Below are 19611 nucleotides of genomic sequence, written 5' to 3' on the forward strand. Positions count from 1 at the left end.
CTCTGATACACTCCTCTCGTTCACTCCAGTTGCTCCCTCTTGCCATTTGCTCAACTTCTCCTCTCCATCACCAGTCGCTCCCTGTGAGTTGGCCACTGGGGAAGGAGATTAATGAAGGGTGAGAAGCTTTGGCACTGTGTGATGTCCTGTCATCAAAACTGAACCATCTCAGCTGAACTGAACTGGATGTGGTGGTGACTTCTACTGGAATCGTGTAGTATCACTGAACTGGACATTACACAAAATAGATACATGAACATGCAGCTGTTTAAAGCTATATTTTTCAGAGCGACATGCAGTCTAATGATCCTATCTCCTGAAAATCTGCAGAATGTATTTTACCATTGTAATGTTATGTATTTCATTTTTATGAATAAGTGAATGAAAAAAAATGTTTTTGTTGTGCGTATAAAATCTTTTCAATTGTTATATATTTAATAATATAATAATAATAATTTAATTTTAATTTCACTCATTTTTAGATAACATTCTTGAACACAGTTGGAAGTTTAACCAGTCTATTCAATTCAGTGTCACAAAAGAGCACGTCAAAACCAGTTTCAAACTGGAAAATTCTCAGTGGGATGCAATAGTATGAACCACTGCATCAAAATGCAGCTCTGGAAACATTTATGTCTCTTTTCAGTTAAAACAAAGCCTGGGAGTCACAAACATTTAGCTTACGTGGTCGGCAGTAAAATCAGCTTTTCTTTTCTTTACAACGGTTTTCAGTTTCTTGACTGGGACTTGATGAAAAACTTTACAACACTTGAACCGCGCTTAAATGATCTCCTTAAACATGATCCATTTGCACTGCACGATAAACCTGTTTTGTATCTGGAGAACTAAATATATGTTCCAGTATCACTTATAGTATTCACTTCTATCTATTCTAAAGCAGGGTTTCTGCACATGTCACATTGTGGGAAAAAAAAAGCTCCTCATCTGTCAAAGTGATGTGATACAATGTTAAAAGAGAGTCTATTTAATGAGAGGAACTGGAGGGAGAGAAAATCCTATACCAAGCTTACTTATGACCTTGTACGTTTGCATTTGCATTTATCAGAGTACACCCTTGTGCTCAGACTGTTGCTCCTGAGGGACCTATTCAGAAATCTTCCTTTCTGTGTCTGTGAGTGTACACTAAAGTCCATACATGTCAGTAAAGTAAATATATTAGTGGCACTCCTTGTTGCATGATTACAGGAAATGTGCTTGTTGTTCAAGAGAGACCATCCAAAGTTTGTCAGTGCATCCACTCGAGAGATGTGTGCCACATGTGCATTCCTTGTTTTTTGAAGTTCCAGATACCTTGGAGGTGCAGACTGTCAAGGAAAGGATAAGAAACATGGAAAATGAGATTGAAAAAGGGAGAGGGGACTTGTGTAGGAGGCAAAAATCAGGAGAAAGCAAAGCGAGGAGTGGAAGAAATAGGACACAGTGAAAATCGAAGCAAAGTGATACAGCAAAGCACAGGGAGGAGAGTAAGAGCCTCGGGCTGAGAGGCACCAGCCCAAGTATCATAGTCAATTAACATCCCAGCCCAGCACTAATTCTCAGTCTATTTCAGACCATTAATTATGTGCACCATCAGTTCCAGCTCACTTGGCCTGACACAAGTCTTCATCACATTGCCTTGGCCCCTACGGATCATGTTTTACTAGAGAAATAGCTGCAGTTTACATATTCATGATGAAATAGAGATGAAAATTGTAGGGATCAAGGCCCCGCTTGAGACTCTCAATTGAAAAAGGAAGTGATGATTTCTCAAGACTGTCTATGGAAGCGCTTTGAACTCACCACCATATCCAAAGAGATGTTTATATGTTGGATGTGATCGCTGCTTTATACGCTTAATGTCTCTGTTTGCTAACAACAGCAGGGTTATAACTATCATTGCCGACATGTGTAGGTCCTACTTTGAGGTCAGAGGTCAGGTAGCATTTTATTGAATCCATGCTTTTTACCCGGCACTTTTAGCATGGAAATTTAAAAGGGATATAGGCGAATCATCTTTTCTCCATATTAAACCTGCTTGCTCTTCTGTGTGAGTCTTCAAGGTGCACTGCAGTAACACTTGATTTTCTTTGTTCTAATTTCACCTCTGAGAGGAGCAGCTCCTTTACAAACCATAACAGACAAAAAAATCCACCACGGTAGAAAAAAAACCGGCCACAAATTGTAATATCATTACAATCACTTTTCTGAAGGGTTGAGATAATCTATTGTACATTTCAGTCAGAGTTTTGGAATTCAATTACCGAAAAGAACAAAAACGAGTTGACACAAAGCCAGTGGCAGGGTGACATTGACACATTAGAAGGTGCTAAATAATCAAAAAAATAAGCAACAATAAGCAACTGCTCACAGAGAATTATACACTTTCCTCCCATCAATTTCTTGTTGATGCAAGCCTGCCTTAATCAATTTTCATTCATTTGAACAAATGTAATTGACTTTCTCACAGTGCAACAATTAAAATCTGTCAATACTGTGTCTACTTAACCATTCAATCATGGCTCAGTGCAGAGCTACAAGGCCGGCTCTCTCTAAAGATAATCAATTGATGAATATCAAATGACCAGCACGGCCTGTGAGGAGATGAATGTTTTAGTGGCGTTAACAGCCAGATCCCAGGAGGCCAAGTCGGGTATCCAGCAGCATCGTATCACCTTCCAGTTGCTATAAAAGAATTACATACATTTACAGGGACACAGAACGGCAGTTTAAAGGAGTCGCTGATCATTTCAGAGGCTCCTCTGCTCGTTGTGTGTGGTGAAGGGAGAGAGCGGGACGCCGCATCAAAGCAGTCTGAACCAAGAGGAAAATGTCTGGTCAGCTCCACAGAGATGACAAACATCCAGATATTTGTCACTTGGTTTCCTCTTGTCATCACCTTCCTGATGGGCTGTCAGCTCCACTGTCACCGTGCGCCTAGGCTGAGTTCACTCCACACCATTTATCCCCGAGCAGTGTCCCTCATTGTGTACACAGCAAATGACAAGAGAGTAATTGTATGCAGTCCTGGAATTGAGTGGTCCAAATGAGGTGTTCTCTTGCCTCCTTAAATCCTTACAGAATAGAAAAAAAAACACAGTTGTATCATCTCATTGTTGATTTAGATGATTGAGATTGTTTGAAATCAATGCTGATTGCCATGGGATTGTGTTAATTGGAAGGACGGAGTGAAGAGAAGCCCACTGATTCTCTCATTTTCCGAGGACGTGTCAGGAAGTGACTCAGTCTGCTTTTAATGACAGCTCCTGGCTAGACTTGTCACCTTGCTCCGTGGCCCTAACAGGCATTTTCTTTGACACCATAATGTCAGTCTGCCACGGGACAGAGTGGAGGGGGGACACATTGTAAATCCTTGCCATGTGTGTGCAGAGGAAGCTGGCAGGTGTTGACAGTTCTTCACTCAGACTGTGAAAACAAGAAAGCATCTCAAGTGAATCTGGCTGGCTTCTTTTAATTACTTAGAAATATCAAGTCAGCCTGATTTCAACCTTAATGTACATATTTAATTTTCTCATGTTTCCCTAAAATCCCAAAAGTTTGTACATTGGAATTTATGTTTTTTTTTTTTTTATGAAACTATTGCTGAGAAATAGCTGTGTCTAATAGCTTATGGAAAGTGTTAGTTGCTTTGGTGATTTAACAACTGCAGCAAGTCACTGACTTATGTTAGACTAAAGAAAAAAAAGGGAAAAAAATCAGTCTTTTGCAATCTCTCAACTGTAAATTATATATCTGTATAGAGCAGCAAGAATGCACTTAAGAAAAAAAACCCACTAAGAACCTATATTTTTTGTAATAATCCCGGAGTTATTGTTGGCTAACGATCTTCAGCAGTATATCGGAGCATCCATCAGCAGAACAATCCTGGGTCCGTTCTGCTCACAAATAGCTGCTGGACCTGCGGATAAAGACAATGATCCCCTATCTCTTTAGGGGGCTCTGTGTAAGCAGCGGACTCCCTTGTGTTTCAGAAAGATATGGCCGGCGGCAGACAGGCATTTGAGGACTGTCTGAGGAACACGAGACAAAACAGCCATTCAGTAGATATCCCATTTGCTGCAGAAATCACACATTTCCACGGTTATCCCCCATGATAATTTCACTTTGTGCTTTGTATCAAGTCTTTTCTTTTTGTTTGTTTCAAGTAGGACAAGACCGCCCTTTTTATCTGACTGCTGCTGTTTCATGATTCTTTCATTGTGTCCAAATAGTATGAATAGAAGACAAGCGGGCAAAATTAGAGATTTACATTCTTCTCCTCTCATTGTCCTTTTAGTGAGTTTCATTTTTCTAACGATTTTTCTGTCAAGGATACTCTTTTGCCGTCAATTTATATCATATCCATTCGCATGCTTCGGCTTTGATTGATTAGGGTACATGATTAGATCTCAACTCACCCTTTTGCTGAAAGGGATACTCAGACAGGCTTCCATATGTATCACAAATACAGAAACTGTATCCAGTTCTCCCCCAACTGCCCCACAACTTGAAATCCTCCCATCACTCAGCTACTCCTATGAAGACACGACTTTACAAAAGTGTCAGGAATTAAAAAAATGTTTTCATGAAAATACCATGAAAGCAACTATAGTCCTCCTTTATCTGAAGTATCTGGGACGCAGTTCTTTCCTCTGAGGTTTGAGTAAAATGTAGTCCTTGTCATAACATAACGTTTTCTGTTCCCGATATTTTAATGTAACACAATCTTGCCTTCGCGCTGGGTCGGAAAATCTGCACGAGCAACGTAAGCCTTAAAAAACGAAGAAGTCACCGGACATTAATAAGTGAGAGGGCACCGACTTTACTACTTGGCAGCGCTGGATTTTCAGAGAGAAACGGCAGAGTTTGAGGGGGAAGAAGTGGCACAATAATAATAGTGGCTGATGTGGAATAATGTTGAAGAAGTTGAAAAAAGTCATCCATGAAATTGCTTGTTGCATCCTTTAAAACCTCTTGATTGATGGTGGCAATTTTAAAGCCTGGCAGTTTCCAGTGGTGTAGAAGTGTTCGAGGCAAGTACTCCAACTCTCAGAAAGGAAAAAAAATGGCCCCTAAAACTCTTCAACCCAGTTAAATATCAGCTTTTGACATTGTAGATGTATAGCTGATTTCACTAGCGTGCTGATTGTGTTTTCCTATTCTGGTTAACGTCATCCCATCCATACCAAGTGCTCATACAAGTCAAACATTCTGTATTTTATGTTGAATTCAGAGTTGAGTCCATATTGCAACTTGTGTTTTGACTGAGGAGCTGACAATAATTCTGAAATTAAAATCTAAAAAATCTAAAAAATTGTGCTGAAGACAGTTTGACAACATTAATCCAACAACATGGCAGCCTTGAGTAGGACTGCCTATAGTCAAACGTTTCTTAGTATGTTTATTTGCCAAGCCTGATGGATTTGAAAAAAATAAAAAGAAAGAATAATAATTTCCAGTTTCAGTAATTGTTATATAAGGATCAGAAGCCTTTGAAAAGATTTAAAAAAATATGTGTCAATTTGAATTATTAAATGTGTAATAGCATAAAATAGCTTTTATTGTTACTAAAGTGGTTGTAAGGAAGTGAAATACAAGTGATTTTTATTTATTTTATTTTTTTTAAATTTCACAACCTTATAATATGAATTGTTTGTCATATTCCAATAAATATAGAGCCCATTTAAGGATTTTTTTTAGAATAACTCAAGTTAAGTTTCTAATCAGTCCATTTGTGTTGTGTTAAAATCACCACATGAAGCAGCTTTTTACAATTATAAACAAACAAATAAAAAAATAAAAACAAAACTCAAGTCAATATCCATCTCGACTACTATGAGCAAATATCCCTCCGGTTATTGACATGTAACTGACTTTGTCATCTTTCAGTGAGATTTATTTATTTGTTGGCCAAACACTTGTTTTGTATCTTGTTTGAAATAAATGGTAAGTCCAACTTTGATTTATCACTTTCAGGCAAATCTGAATTCCTAACATGCGTCTTTGCAATGTAGCTTCCATACATTGTTTATACTGTGATCATATCATTTTCCTTTCTGTCATATTCTAAATGGATCCATGAACAAATTGGTATTTATGCCAGTTGGCATTGAATATGTCAGCATTTAAGGTTGAATGAAACGCATATGCACTGCCCGGGATTGAAATTGAATAAGCGGTGAAAGGAAGGTGTATGAAAAGGTGAAACAGGAGATGCATAGATTTATTTCAAGTTTTAAGTTATTTATTCCTCCACGCACAAATGCCGACATTTCCCTGCATTAGACTGCAATCATGTGTGCACATGGCATCATCAAGGCATCTAACTATATTCCGCAGTGAATACTTTATTATGCGTTGCAGTTTGCTGTATAGAAATATTTCTGCATGATGCAAAACTGTCAACAGATTTGATTTGATTCACCATGGACTGAAGATGAAGTCAGCTGTACCCACAGATGTAGTGTTCTTTAAGCCCCCAACATTAGTTGGTGAATTTGTTGCGTGTCTTGAATGAGCTGCACTACCAGAAAACAGTCCAAAAATAATCTGATTTATTTTGAGTTTTTCTAAGCAAGAGGGAGACGATCGAGGCGACACTGAATTGATTTCTCTTACATTTAAATGAGAAAATTTCAGTGGGGGAAACATCTCTCTTTTAAAAGCTTTCATGTCTTTTTCTAATCAGGTTTATTTTAATTTCTGTCGTGTTGATCGCACTGTCTTCATTTAACAAAATCCATGAGCGCTCCTTTGTTTATTCATTCATATCACTCAAAATTCTCTGCGTTTTATACAACAAGTAAACTGTGACAAGTGCTTGAACATCTTTCACTCCACGTTTTCACATCTGTTACTGATAGCATGTATTGTTCCCCTGATTACAACTCTGTCTCTGCGTACTGAGGGCCGGGTTATTTTAGCCGTCTGTGCAGTGGGCTGGTTCTATTAGTCCCTCTTGGGGTTTGCACATCAAACTGAGCCAAAAGTGTAGCTATGAGAAAACTGAGGACCATTTTCAGTTTTATGGCACTTTATAGTCAGAGGGAATGTCTGCTCTCTAAGAAAATAGTCCTTGGTCGCACCCTGCTATGCTCTATTGTGCCATATTTATAAATTTATCGCCTCAATTCTACAGATATATCTTTTTTTGTCAGTCAGAATGACACATGTGCGCTGTTATAAATTCCGTGTCACATCAGGTGCTCAAATCATTACGCAGTTATAAATTGCAAACACAACGCCATAATTATGGAGATGTGACATCATTTAGCTGAAATGAATTGAAATTGTGTTTCTGGATTACTGAGGAAAAACGTGTGCGACACCTTTTATGAGATTCGTCAATCTGTCACATAATTACAAGAGGGGGTTACACGGTGAGAAAACGCAGCAGAACGGATCTTGAAAGAAGAAGAAATCGGTGCACAACTGTGTCAAATGATTTCATTATTTCATATCAAGATTACATAAAGACTGGTTGAGTGACAACACTTTTGCGAAGCAGGAGTTCACGGTTCAAACACCAGCTAGAGACAGTTACTTTGACTCACATTCTTCGTGGGAGATTAGAGGTCATCCGCTGCGTGTTGCTGAACTTTCTGGTTTATGTATCTTTATCACCTTGACCGTTAAATGAAAACTGACATCACAAACAGAATGAGGTTTTCCTTGAAAGACAGTATTCAGCCACTTTGTGTTTTAATTAAACTAATTTCATTTTTTGTCATCTGCTTGTTGCTGTTTTTTTCTTTGATGTCTTTCCTCCTTTTACTAACAGACCGCATTGTTGTTTGGATCAATCTCTTCAGTATGCAGGGCTTCAAATACAAACTTGAAACTGTCTGGGCAGACACAACAAACTATTTGTCAGGGTCTTTGTAGTGTTCAGTGTCTGGAAGTTTTGTGGACCAAGGGTCAGTCACAGCATATGTTTCCTGCCATCAGGCATATGTCTGGAGTGCTGCATGGCTGCCTATTTTTTTTCTTCTTTCTGTTTCTTGCTGAGGTGATTGCACCGTCCCTATTCTCCTCAAATGTGCCCATGATTATGTTTGATCTTATTCAGACAGAAAGTCTTGCAGAATGAATAGTCCAGATGAAGTGAGCTGGACTGTGACTATGCTCGGGGGGGGGGAGCACAGGAAGTCCTGATGGAGAGGACAAGGATGAAGGTCGACTCACCCCGACTGAGTGCCAGCTGTCACGAGTGGACCGACAGCTGAATCACCTGAAACCTGAATTGATTTCTTTTGGAGAGAGAGAGAGAAAGAAATTTCAGATATCTTTTGACCTCCCTTGATGGAATGTGTCACAGGCGGGCCAAAGATGGAGCCGAGAAAGACTGCAGACAGATAGCAAATGTCATTTCAGGAAGAGACAAGTGGTGACTTTTAAAAAGAGTTACTGACCAGCACCTATTACCGACTCCACTGCCACTTCTCCCTGAAAGTAAACTTCCAGACGTGACGTTTAATGAGTAAAAACTATATTTTTGAGGGCATTTATCTGACTTTGGACTTTATGTATGTTTTATGGGTACATCCCGTTACACAGTGCAGTAGACTGTGCCTTCCCGGTGTCCGGTCCTGTCATGATAACTCTCTTCGTGCCCTCCGTCAAACTGCTGCAGCAAAGATTCGATGATTTATTAACTCAGGTTTTCATGGAGCTCTCGCTCAGAAATCCACTTGATATAGAGTCTCCTAGCAATGGAAATAATTTCAAGCCAACTTCACAGATAATTAGGCACTTTAGCTGGCGGACTTGATTTTGAAATAAGCAGCGCTCCCAGCAAATGCACTTATGCCTCACCAGGATAAAAACGCTTGGAGGTGGTGGTGAGTTAAAGTTGGAGAACTAAAGCATGAGGAACAACTTTGCTTCATGTTTTCCAACATATTTGAGCTCATGACTGAAATGAAGTTTAAATCCCATCTAGGTAGGGCAGTATCTTGGTGAAATGACATGTGGCCTCATCGCATTATCACGGCGATTATGCATGCAGGGGGTTTGCACAAAGCAAACTGAATGGAAATACGTTGGATTTGTTTCACACACTCCGCTTAAGGAAAAAAAAACCTAGAGTAAACAGCATATTTGATCCAGGGATCATAAATTTGATAAGTACATTTTGATAAGTATTCTCCCATGTATTTGTGAATCACATCTAAATCTATGAATGATCTATGGATTTGTTGCTCAGCTGTGTGTAACAATAAGATCACAAGACATTAGTATTTGTTTCATTCTTTTGCCATTTGTTGATGTTAAGTTGTTGGCTTGGACTGACACAGTGAATCATCCTCTTAATAATAACATTTGAAAAACAGAAATAAACAGATGAACACATTGCAGTGTTTCACATAGGTCAGTCTCACAGTATGCGGCACTTTAGGTTTACAGCATATCTGTTCTACAAAGTGAGGAGGCAGCATTACGATTGAAAGAAGAGTGAACACAATGGAGGTTCACAGCTTTCAACAGTCTAATGCCAAAACCTTGAAAGTTGGACTGAGAGCATTATAATAAGTCATCTTTGTCGACAAATGCATAAATGCGGCTTAAGCCTTACATATTGTGCAATACAATAGCTTTAGGCAAAGCGAAATCATTTATGTGGTATCATTCAGACAAAAGGGGATTCACGTTGCAGAATCTTCCACTTTAAAAGTGTTCTTCTATAAGCTCATACATGCATGTGAAAATGCATGCATGCCTGTACACACGTGTGCACGCACACGTGCACAAACATGCATACATGTCGTAGCTTTTTCTTCCACCAAAGTGCAAAATAAAATTGAATATGGAGCCCCACCAGTTTCAGGCCCATAGAGACAATTGGTCTGCCACAGTTCATAACATCCTTAAATTGTGTGGGATATTAAGAAGTTAATGTGTCATATGGTGCTTGTAGGAGGTTAAAATTTAATTTTCTTCAGCACCACAGCCATGTTTTTATATGGCCTCCAGAATTAACCGCACAATAAAAAAAAAAAAAGCATATCTGTGATTACATAAACACATGTTTGCATGTGTTTGCATTTATGTGTCCTTAATTTCAAGTATGCCGTTATGGCATACTGTGCAGTATGTCTACCACATGCTGCATGGAACTAAAATCCATCTTCTTCCTCCTAATTATTCCATTACGTCTGTAATTTCATTAACCAAGCTTTGGAAAAAAAAAAGGGTGTGTGTGTGTGTGTGTGGGGGGGGGGGGGGGGGGGGGGGGGCAAAAGACTGTCAGAGGTAATTAAAAGATAAGGTTTACAGTACAGTCTGCCTGTCCTTGTTGCAATAAGGCATTTAGCTTCTACAGTGGGACCGTAACGTTCGCCTTTTACATGCACCCGTGCATGCGCCCAACACGGTGAAGACATGACCGAAGTGCTCTCCCACCTGTCATCAGACCCCTCGCAGACATGTGCACTGGAGGGAGATGTGTTGCAGTCTCATGGCGTCAGACTGCTGAGATATAAAATGCGACGGGTGCACAATGGTTGTCAACATGAATGACTCATAAACAAGCCTAACACCAGGACAGCCTACACCACGGTGTTCTTTTTTTTTTTTTTTTTTGCAGAGATTTGAGAGGAGGCCCGACACCATATCAAATACCACTTCTCACTTCCTTTCTTTTTCACGTTGTGTTTACGTGGGCTGAGAAAATAAGCCTGCTTCAGTGAACCATTAGAAACGTCAGTGGATCATCCTGACTTGTCATGCTTCAGTTTTGCGCTTGGTTTGTTTTAAGCCGCGGGCAGGTTGTGAGCATCATGCTCTCAGTCTTTTAACTAAAACATTAAAGTAGCATGTATTTATTGATTGATTCATTATTCATGGGAACACTGATACCAGGGTTACGTTAAGTTTTTTTTTTTTTTTAACTCATTAAGGGACGCTTTATTGAATGACTTGAAGCATTTAGCACACACTTATTCAAACATGACTGACTTGGAAAAAAAAAAATCACGCTACTCAGTGCCTCTAATAATAAATAATTTTAGGAAAACACTCGGCCTGCAGAGACTGTTTTGCTGCTTTATAGCAAGTGAAACAAGTATCTTCGTGCTTGTATAATGAGTGCAGATGGGGATTTTTTTAACGAGAAACTGACACCCTGAGTATTGCTGCAGCTACTCCACCCTCCAGCTGCATGGATGAGGAGCATAAAAAAGAAACAGATTAGAGGAGAATGGTGGATCAACTTCATCAGTTAATTAAACTCTATAGCAGCTTCATGAGCAATTAATCAAGGCAGCGTGCAGAGTGTCAGGCAGGGCTGAGTTCTTCGGGTGCGGTATGAGTGCACTGTACAGCATGTTCGGAGAGGGGGGGGGGCAGTCCTGTAGGGAGCAACACTTACCAAGTGAGCAGCCCGAAAATCGTACAGGGTGTAATGGGCTGGGTTTATATAAGCAGCTATCAATCACTCCCTGACATAAGCCTGCACCCTATTAAAGCTCCTGGATTAACCCATTTGTGCCCAAATTTTTTTCAGAGTTGTAAGGCATATCATTTTATCAGTTGAGTCCAGTTGAATCAAGTTATGTATTTATTATTTCCATTTTGTTCTTTTTTTTGAAAAAAATTGCATTTTTATGACTGGCAACAATTGTTGCCAGTGGGCACATACCTTGTCACTATGTCAAATGTCACCTATAATACAGGAATGACAATAACAACAAAATAATAATATAGTCAGAATAAACAATAACAATAAGATGGAGCCTCAGGTTCTCCCTGCATAAAATTCCAAACAACAAACAATTTGGAATGTTTTTTTATTCTCATTTTTTTACACTCAACACCTCAGCAAACAGTTTTTTCTTAGAACGTCTAAAAACACATACTACATAAAATTTCTTGCCATAAATTCCATCTTTCATACATGTTCTACTCATTGTGGTACTTCTTGAAGCACACCACATGAGGTGGAACATCACACTTTCCACGTGCTAATGATGTGCGCCGCCACAGTTCTTGCATCGTTTCTAGTGATGGGTAAATCAGGCCTCCTGAACCACTTTCCGTGGTTTCCATTTTCTGTAGTCACGAGTCTCTTGGTTTTAGAGTGGAGGCTGAAGGACTGACAATGAAGTGTGCTTTCACACAATTCTTGAACATACAGCACCATCTAGTGGCTTCAGACAGTACGGACAGTGGTTCATGAGGCCTCGTTTGCCTCTCACTCGTTGCACCTGCTGCTGTTGAAGGCCCAGTGGTTGAAACTATCAAACCAGTTATCAGCAATGCCTTTGAAGATCTTCTACCCTGCCTAATTGGTTTTGTTCCATGGAGGAGGGTCTGGGCTGTCAGCCTCTGGAAGCAGAGGAGATCCTCCTGCCCACTTTTCCAGGACCTAAATGAATGACAAAGCAAGCATGACAGATATAAGAATGCGCCATGTTTTAGTTCACATTTGATTTTATTGATGAATCATCAATATCATTCTTTCTAAAGCATCATATGTAGAATATTCTGGAAAAGCAATATCACAGTTTAGTTTTTGATGTTGGTCTGGATATCATCACTGTTGCTCTTGTCGACTGAAGAGCAGTAGCGATGATGACCTCTAGTCAAAGATCACAGACTCGACTGTGATATTGCTAAATAACATCCATCCTACCCCAGGGGTGGGGGTGGGGGGGCATTGGCTATGAAAAGTACTTGTGTGCCAAGAGAAGTGCACCTCCAACATCATCCAACAGCAACATTTTTTACTTCAGTGAAACACAAGCTAATGTTAGCTAGCAACAAAATGATATATGATAACATATAAAAATCCTAAACACACAGGCCTTGAACACCTGTGAACTTATTTAGCTTGAAAGAGTATTCTAAGAGGACTAAAATGAGACACTGTACATCATTCTACAAATTTAAATAAGTAAATTAGGAGCAATCCTGCAGACAGTGTTTTCCTGTAGTTAGTGACAAGCTATGTGCCCATTGGCAACTTTTGTTGCCGCTCATAAAAATAAGCCCATGAACAAAAAAATATTTATCCTAGGTACAATTTTTGGGTTCAGGGTTACTCCAGAGACTCCAATGATTAAATAATTATAAATATGGCTGTTGGAAAATCATTAGAAATGTTTGAAAATTACCTCTTTCCAGGAAGATTTGCGTCGGCCATGTCTTCAGCCAGAAGGAGCAGGAAGCAGATGATGTCATGTGACAGGAAGCACTTGGAAATGATTTTTTAAAAATGAAAACCTTTGTCTAAGTGGTCTACTAGCATTTAAGTGGGAAAAGTTGCATTAGTACCTTTGAGATTTTTTATTGTGAGTCAAAAACAACAGTGATAAACTTTGGCAACAATTGTTGCCAGTGGGGCAAAATGGGTTAAGCTCCTCTCAGCGCTAAAATAACTGGAAGAAAAAAATGTTCAAGTCGATCAAATTTCAAGAAATGCTGAAGTATATTGGATTATTATTTATAAAGCACAATATTGGTGTTTAAAGCTGATGCCAGCCAAGTGTAGACGCCACTGGCAGTACGATTCAAAATTAACCATTTTCTTATGGGAGACACACGAGCAATAAAGATGCCAAAAATATTTTATTTTCTCAATTTGAAGATTCGCTCATTGCCTTTCATGTAATTCCTTGAATCCAGCGCTGTGGTCTCTCCTTTGTCTGTTGCACTCTTTCATCTACCTCTTCTTCTCTTTCAAGACTGCAAAGCAGGCTTTTTCTATGCTATGGAAATTTGAGTTGGCAGTTTGTGACTAAATGCAGTAAATTTATTAACAAGACCATGGGGAACATTAAAAGTCAATTGAAGGAGGCTATTAAAAGCAGGATTTTAATTGGGTTGGTCCCTCCACTGAAGTTTTCTTCTTCTTTTTTTTTTTCCCTGTCTCTCTTTTTCCAACAGCAGTGGCACTAAAAAGTTTCAAATTAATGTATTCACTGTGTGCAAGTCCTTGATAGAAAGTTCCCTTTTGAAATAGCAGATGCTTGTTTTATGTTGAATTTTACTTCATAATGGAGAAGTTAAATGACACAAACTGTGTGAAAATCAACCTTATATGAGATCTGATGATGGATGATGCCTGTTCTAGAGTCCAGAGGATGTCTTCCTATGTCTACTGTTATAGAGCATTTGTTGTATTTTTGCCGAAGGGTTTGAAGAGGTGCTAATCTTTTAAATTAAACACTGATTGCAGCCATTTACAATACACCAGTCTACAGATCATCCCTTCATCCGTTCAGTTCTGAAAACCTCACAGGAAGCCGTTGTTGATTTCCAGTTGCTCTGTCGGCCTGCAAGCAGTCAGTAAATTGTCTAAGTACTGTAGCTTTAATAGATGGGATTATACAATCTGTGGAAATTACATTGCAGAGCATACACTTGTCCTAGTTTTGGTAATGTGGTGTGACACATTACAAATGGTTTTAATTGCACTTTAGCTTCTGGCTCTTGAGACATACTCGACTCATTCTGCACTTTAAGGGATCTGGTATGTGTGGTGTGTATTTAGTGGGGGTCTCGAAAAAGATTTAATTTGTGCATATGGGAGAGAGATAGAGAAAGGGAGATGCAGTGTGGTATTGGCTGTGCTGACTGGATAATGACATGCAGAGTGCTACACTGCTACAGTAGGTTGAGCTTCGAACCAGATGCTCTTTTCTCTGCAGCTCTTAAGCAGAGAGGAAAAGGTGCTGCACCAGCATACACACTCATCTTCGCTGGATTAAACAGATTTGGGGACTTCGCTCATGGACTACTGAAGGATCTTTTTTTTTTTAGATGAGATAGGTATCCTTTAAATTTGAGGACATTTTGATTTAATTGAAATCAAACTTTCTTTGACACTTGTATCTCCTTATGTTGTCTGCATAACAATGACACTTTTAAATAGAGCTCACTTTCACATGTTGCACGTAATTCCCATTCTTGTTTGTTGGTGAATGAGCCAGATGCCAGCATCTCTCAAAGACACACTGACCTCTCATACTGCTGTGGCGCAGTTGACTGTTAATTACTTGACTGATGCTATCTGCACAAAAAGAGACACACAGTATGAATGCCTGTGCTGTTAAGATTGTTTTGTTTTTTGGAGGCCACAATATTCCAAGAGAAAAGCCACGTTCAAAATCAGCACATATGTTGAGTAAATGTGGCCGCCAAAGCAGTAATCTGTACAGTAATCTGCCTTATGGTCAATCCAGCAGGTCTTGTGGTACAATAAACACTTGTAAATAGCCTCACACACTGTGCGAGCCATAAACAGGCTTGGATGAAAGCGTAGGTTGTTGTACTTGATACTCACTCACTTGGGGGGACAGATGTACACACCACAAGATTAAAGTAACAGCACTTAAATGGAAATGCTACTCGGATGACAGGATGAGTAAGACACTTGTTATATTTTGTCAGTGTGATGCAAAATTACTGCAATGTCTGTCTTTTTCATTCTGATAAAGTGTGTAGACAGTGGCGGCGGCTGTACGCGCACTGCTCATCGTTTTCATCTTCACCTCTGATCAAACTATAATTATATGTTTAAAATGGGCTCCAGGCCCTTAAAATAATGGGCATGTTTCTCCTTAGAGCAGGCCAGTGACCCACTTAGCATTCAATTATAGCTTTTTTATTATGTCACCGATGCAGTTTTATCATTATCTCATTATTACCTTCTACAGTATAAGTTGAATGATTTTTTCTTTCATATTTTTAAATGATGTTCTTCCCATATGTCAACAGCAGCTATATGTAAATTAATAACATTTTAAATTAGTAACAAAACCTTTCAAATAAACAGACTGACTATAAATATGTGGATGCGTTGGGGTAGTGTGAGTAAACAGTAATTTGTTAAATTGGATGGCTCAGCATAACCCTTTTTTTTCTTAAATGCCTCAATTTGTTGGAAATATGTCTTTCAGTTGTATGATTTTTATTTCAGGGAGATGCGGAATCAAGTGAGGAGAACATGTAGTAGGTGGCTATGAAAAGCGATAAATCACCATCCATCCACAGAAAGAAAAAAAATTGTAATCCTCCTCCCACTTGTCCTCTGTATTTTTTTTTTTTTTCATCGTCCCGTGGAAGCGGTGAAATTGCTTGATCACTAAAACCTTTGGCTTTCTGTGCTCTTCTCGTTTCAGGAAAAAGGAAACATTGCTGTTGTATTTAATGTCGGAACAGACGACATTAACATTGAGGAGACATCTAAGTTTGTAAATGACGGAAAGTACCATATAGTGAAGTTTACGAGGAGTGGGGGTAATGCCACTCTGCAGGTGGATGACCTGCCTGTCATTGAGCGCTACCCCACAGGTGAGTCACCCACCGTTATCCATCAGCCAGCAATACAGTGACCTCAATGTCATGCTGATAACTACAAATACCTTGTTTATTAGGATGTATGTATGTTGACCTGGCATTTGTTTTTAACTGCTTTCAATGTATTGTTTTCCAACAGCTGTTGCAAATATACCAGTGTTGCTGAGTTATTTTTTTAAGTGTGTGTGATTCTGTGATATTTGAATCTGGTATGAAATAGAAACTCCACAACTTGACTACATCTCTGTAAAATATTCTTCTTAAAATTCCTTTTCACAGTAACCAAAATAACTCAGCTTTTTACTGAAGAATTACACCCTTTACAGAGTCGAGCAATTATATGTTTTTCCAATATTTATTTATTTTACCAATTCAGTACATTTATTGAATTAAGACGGCGGGGAAGACGAAGCTGTAATAACAATTAAAATGACTGTTGCCAGCTCAGAATTAGACAGCAGATGATTGACTACATCGCAGCATCGAGTTTGAACATAAACATGTATTTTTTTATTAATCAGATCTGCAGCATTGGCCACAATTACTCACAGACAAATCTCAAGCTGGAATAATTTTCTTAGTCACGAATGTTTTTAGCAATTTCATTTGTGCAACACTTTGCATGGGCACGGTTTACATGAGAGTTGAAAATGAATTTACCAACCCCATGCCATATGTATTTAGTAATTTGTAAATAAAATGATATAAGTTAGAACATATGACATTGCAGCAGTGGAATATATACATGGTGATTTTTTTTCTTTAAGTTTAAAAAAAATACACATTTTGTTAACATGGATCAATCAGAGATAAGTACAAGGTTAAGGTCCTGGAATGGCCAGGAGCTCTGCAACACTGGTATATTTCCATATAATGTGAAAATGTGAAACTGTCTGCACAATGAATTTTAATGCTTCTACTTATGAAATTGTTAACTTGTTGAAGTGTTTGACAGCTTTGGCAAAAGCTACAGAGGATCAAAGGGGAGTCAAAATGAGTCTTGGGCGCACATGAGCGTAGCAGTGGATGAAATCCTTCAACACCGAGACAGAAGTATCTGTCAGATTGTGAGCCTGCATAAAATGAACGGACCACTGAACAAACACGTAAACACTGGACTAAGCGCAACGCTAATCGAACCTGTCTCTCCCTTTTTTGCATAATGTTTGGTGACCTTTTTAGCTGTGACCACTGCGTTCAAGTGAAAGAGGGTTTTATGACAGGGACTCGATCGTCACCGCTCGCCCTCGGGTGGCGAAGGGAAAACTAATGGCATCTGACATGTTGTGGACAAGGCCGGGCACAAAGCGGGGTAAACTGCCTGCATGCTGCATCTCAATCTTCAACCAGGAAAACACCCGTAGACCCCTCCATCATGTGATGATACATACAAATGTGCTGTCCAAGTTGGTAAAAGGAACTTATTGCTGTTGCAATATTCAGCAGTGAAGATGAGGACTTATTTGAAATTCTAATCCTGCAGTGTGAAACATGTCCTCTTCTTCAGTCTGGTATGAAATTAACTGCCTGATAAAACATTATTACCAGGTTACTGTCTTACAGGTGCTTGTTAAAATTAATCATTTGTAGGCTTATATCATATCCAGTAGTAAAAGAACGGAGCGCTCCTAATTTATTTTTGGTTGTTACTCTGTTGGGGTGGCTGGTGCCGCTGGTGGAGCGGGTGACCTTCCAGAATCCCTCTGATGGCGGTTCGATCCTATATCTCAGCTTATATATCGAAGCATCCTTGGGCAACACGTTGAACCCCAAATTGCTCCCATGAAGGTCAAGTGAGCTTGAACGTGTCTTAGAGCGCCGAGGACTTTTTGGTGACTGAATTGTTGAAAATATAAAAACCTTGTTTTGTGATCTCTTATTTACGCAGTGTATTGTTGTCCAGCACGACGTAATAGTAATGCTAATAGTAGCCCCAAGATTTCTCTTTTTTTAACCATGAGGAAAAGAGTTAAAAATGAAACACAAAATCTAGTCCATTGTCTCTTTGGCTTTGTCCTTTGCAACGGCCGTCATCATTTAAACTCTCCATTGTTTGAAAAACTATAAATAAGTCAGTGTGAGCGCCGAGTTAGAAGTGCAGCAGAGAAAAGTGACCCGTCTCATCCCCACCAATCACGCGCCAGAGACAGTGCCAAGTCCAGCTACCTTGTTAGGCTCGTAGCAGACTAATTACATCTAATCACAATTACTGTGCAGTTCCTCCCCTCACCCCCAGCTCACAAAGCCATTATTCTCTCAGCTCGCCTGTAGTTTGATTAGTATCCATGTATGCCTCTAACGCATTCATAATAGCAGCCCTCAGCCACTCTTAGGCCACTCACAGATCAACAGTGATTATAATAAGAGTAGACAGCAAAGATAAAAATGATGGCTGCAGAGTGAGAAAGACAGAGAGGAGGAGTTTCTTCGGGAGGGAACAATCGCTCTCAAAGCAAGGAAATAATTGCTTGAGCAGAGCCTCTATTGCTGCCCTTGTAATCTCATTAAAAACTCTCGTACTGCATACTTGTGGGCCATTAAAAGTATTTAGTGCATTTATTAGAATATAAGATGCAAATCACACTCGTGGCTAGATTTTAATTTGTTTTATTTTTGGTGTTCCTTTCCTTTATTCTTGCCCTGCTTTCATGATGCACCACACACACACACACACATGCACAAGAGGCTGAGCAGCAACAAAAAAAAAACGAGGCCCTTCTCTCGAGTCTTGGCCACGGAAGTAATACCATCACAATGATGCTGCCGGGCCCTGAGGGCACAGTGCAGCATCCTACCGGAGCACCCAATGAACACGCGCAGCACACAAAGATAATGGAGAAGTCCCTGTCCTTATTTTTTTTACTGTTATCAGAGCGTGGTGCACTTATAGGGCTCTCTGTCTTTCACTCCGCTCCTCAGTTCTCTGTTCCCTCTTTTTCTGTCCTTTTTACCTCTATTTGTCTGCCCATGGCCCCATGTTGATCTCACCCTCTGTCCTGCTTTTCCACCTTGCAGTGTGGAGGCTGATTTGCAGGATACACTAGGAGGAGTTTTAGCTTGATCCATCAAAGCTCCATCCTGTCTGCTTTTTTTTTTTTTTTTTTTTTCGGTCCTCTCTTCCTTCCATAAGCCTATTGAGCCTATTGAGCTTGAGCAAGCAGTCATCACTGACATGCTTAAAAAAAAAAGGGTTCGATGGCCAGCTCTGCAGCACAAGCAGGACAAAAGGGAAACAGAATAATAAAAATAATAGTGAGATTTGTTTAGGTTCCTCCATTTTAGGTCTCACAGCTCCATAAACAGTAGGCATTTGCA

At 39.5% G+C, this 19611-nt stretch overlaps 1 protein-coding gene across 38 annotated transcripts in view; it reads left to right on the forward strand.

Moving 5' to 3' along the window:
• Positions 1–19611, forward strand: part of LOC115398907 (neurexin-1a) — a 248292-nt gene that overhangs the window by 188509 nt on the left and 40172 nt on the right. For all 38 annotated transcript variants that reach the window (XM_030105923.1, XM_030105925.1, XM_030105945.1 and 35 more), the window contains one exon: positions 16119–16290. In XM_030105923.1, the coding sequence (XP_029961783.1) occupies positions 16119–16290 (172 nt within the window). The remainder of the gene's footprint in view (positions 1–16118; positions 16291–19611) is intronic.

The sequence above is a fragment of the Salarias fasciatus genome, chromosome 13 (assembly GCF_902148845.1).
Source record: "Salarias fasciatus chromosome 13, fSalaFa1.1, whole genome shotgun sequence".
Classification (NCBI taxonomy): Eukaryota; Metazoa; Chordata; class Actinopteri; order Blenniiformes; family Blenniidae; genus Salarias; species Salarias fasciatus.